Source organism: Chiloscyllium plagiosum, chromosome 39 (assembly GCF_004010195.1).
Source record: "Chiloscyllium plagiosum isolate BGI_BamShark_2017 chromosome 39, ASM401019v2, whole genome shotgun sequence".
NCBI classification, from domain to species: domain Eukaryota; kingdom Metazoa; phylum Chordata; class Chondrichthyes; order Orectolobiformes; family Hemiscylliidae; genus Chiloscyllium; species Chiloscyllium plagiosum.
This window is the reverse complement of record NC_057748.1, coordinates 26,978,640-26,980,104: the sequence shown is the minus strand read 5'-3', so window position 1 is coordinate 26,980,104 and position 1,465 is coordinate 26,978,640. Positions and strand designations below refer to the sequence as shown.

At 50.4% G+C, this 1,465-nt stretch overlaps 1 protein-coding gene across 13 annotated transcripts in view; it reads right to left on the bottom strand.

The window, feature by feature from the left end:
- Positions 1-1,465, bottom strand: part of huwe1 (HECT, UBA and WWE domain containing E3 ubiquitin protein ligase 1) — a 218,386-nt gene that overhangs the window by 120,915 nt on the left and 96,006 nt on the right. For all 13 annotated transcript variants that reach the window (XM_043680060.1, XM_043680068.1, XM_043680065.1 and 10 more), the window contains one exon: positions 154-211. In XM_043680060.1, the coding sequence (XP_043535995.1) occupies positions 154-211 (58 nt within the window). The remainder of the gene's footprint in view (positions 1-153; positions 212-1,465) is intronic.

Below are 1,465 nucleotides of genomic sequence, written 5' to 3'. Positions count from 1 at the left end.
CTGTATAACACTGGGGTACAGTACTGGTGGGGACAGGTCTGTCACTGTATAACACTGGGGTACAGTACTGGTGGGGACAGGTCTGTCACTGTGTAACACTGGGGTACAGTACCATTGTGGACATGTCTGGATGAGAGTTAACAGCTCACTTACCACATTCAGTATATAATCCATCAGTGGAATGGGTACCCTCTCCTCTGTGCCAACCACTCTGAGAATACGAAAACAAATAAGACAATGTTTTGACAAGTGTTTAAAAGAACCAAGACAGGATTCATGTCCAATCAGTGACCCACCCAGAGGTAAATGAGCTTTGCTTAACGACCCAAATGGTCACTGAACAAAGATCCTTTCTGCAGCTCTTACATGTACAGGTGCAAAGCAAGCCATACCAACAATGGAGGCAATTCTGCCCTTCACATCAACGGATCGTTCCCCTTCACGTAGGGATCAAATCTCCTTTTGGAGATCATAACTAAATCTGCAGCTCCCCTTTCTTTCCTGGCAGCATGTGAGAAAATTACTCAGGTCCTTTCATGCCTCTGTGGGCCCTCTTTTACGGACCTGCCTGCTGAGAGGAACCATTCGTGAGCAAGAAACAAGTAGCAAAGGTAGGCCAATCCTGCTGCAACATTCGAGGAAGATTGTGGCCAATCTGTGTTTCCAGTCCGAATGCCACACACCCATTCACATCCAACAGACCAATTCCCCTGAGCAACAAGAACCAATCCATCTTCACCTTACTCAACCACCCCACTACCAGTGCCTTCAGAGATCATTTTCTAAAGTCACACAACCAGAGACGAACACTTCTCTCCACCTGTCCCCTAAAAGGGTGAGCCTGAATTTTAAAACAATGCCCACTCGCTCTGCACTCACCCACTACAGGGAACATTCAGCCCATGTCGACGTTGGGAAAGCCATCCAGAATCTCATGCATTTCCAATCTCGAGTCATCCCTCACTCTTTGAAACTCATTTAACCTCTGGAAATCCAACACGATTCTGATCGTAACAGACAGATCACCGCTAAATGCTTTTAGCCAGCAGACTCTGCATGCATTAACTTCAGAAACAGAAAGGTTAACTGGACACAGAGACAACCTAAATGGATGTCTACTGCAGGAGGATCTGCCCTGCTGTTCTACACCTGTAAAGGTGCTCGAGCAGGGCTGGACTTTTCTGCATTTGGGAGGGGAGCCTGGGCAGAGGAGGGGCGCAGGGGTCGGAGAAGGTGACAGTGATCCAGGGGGTCGTAGGAGGTGACAGCGATCCAAGGGGTCGCGGGGGTTGGGGAGGTGGTGACAGCGATCTAAAGGGTCGGGGGATTGGAGGAAGCTACAGCGATCCGGGGGTCGGAGGAGGTGATAGCAATCCAGGGGGTTGCGGGAGTTGGAGGTGGAGACAGTGATCAAGGGGGTCGCGGGGGCCAGCGATGGCGACGGCGATCCAGGGGGTCGAGGCAG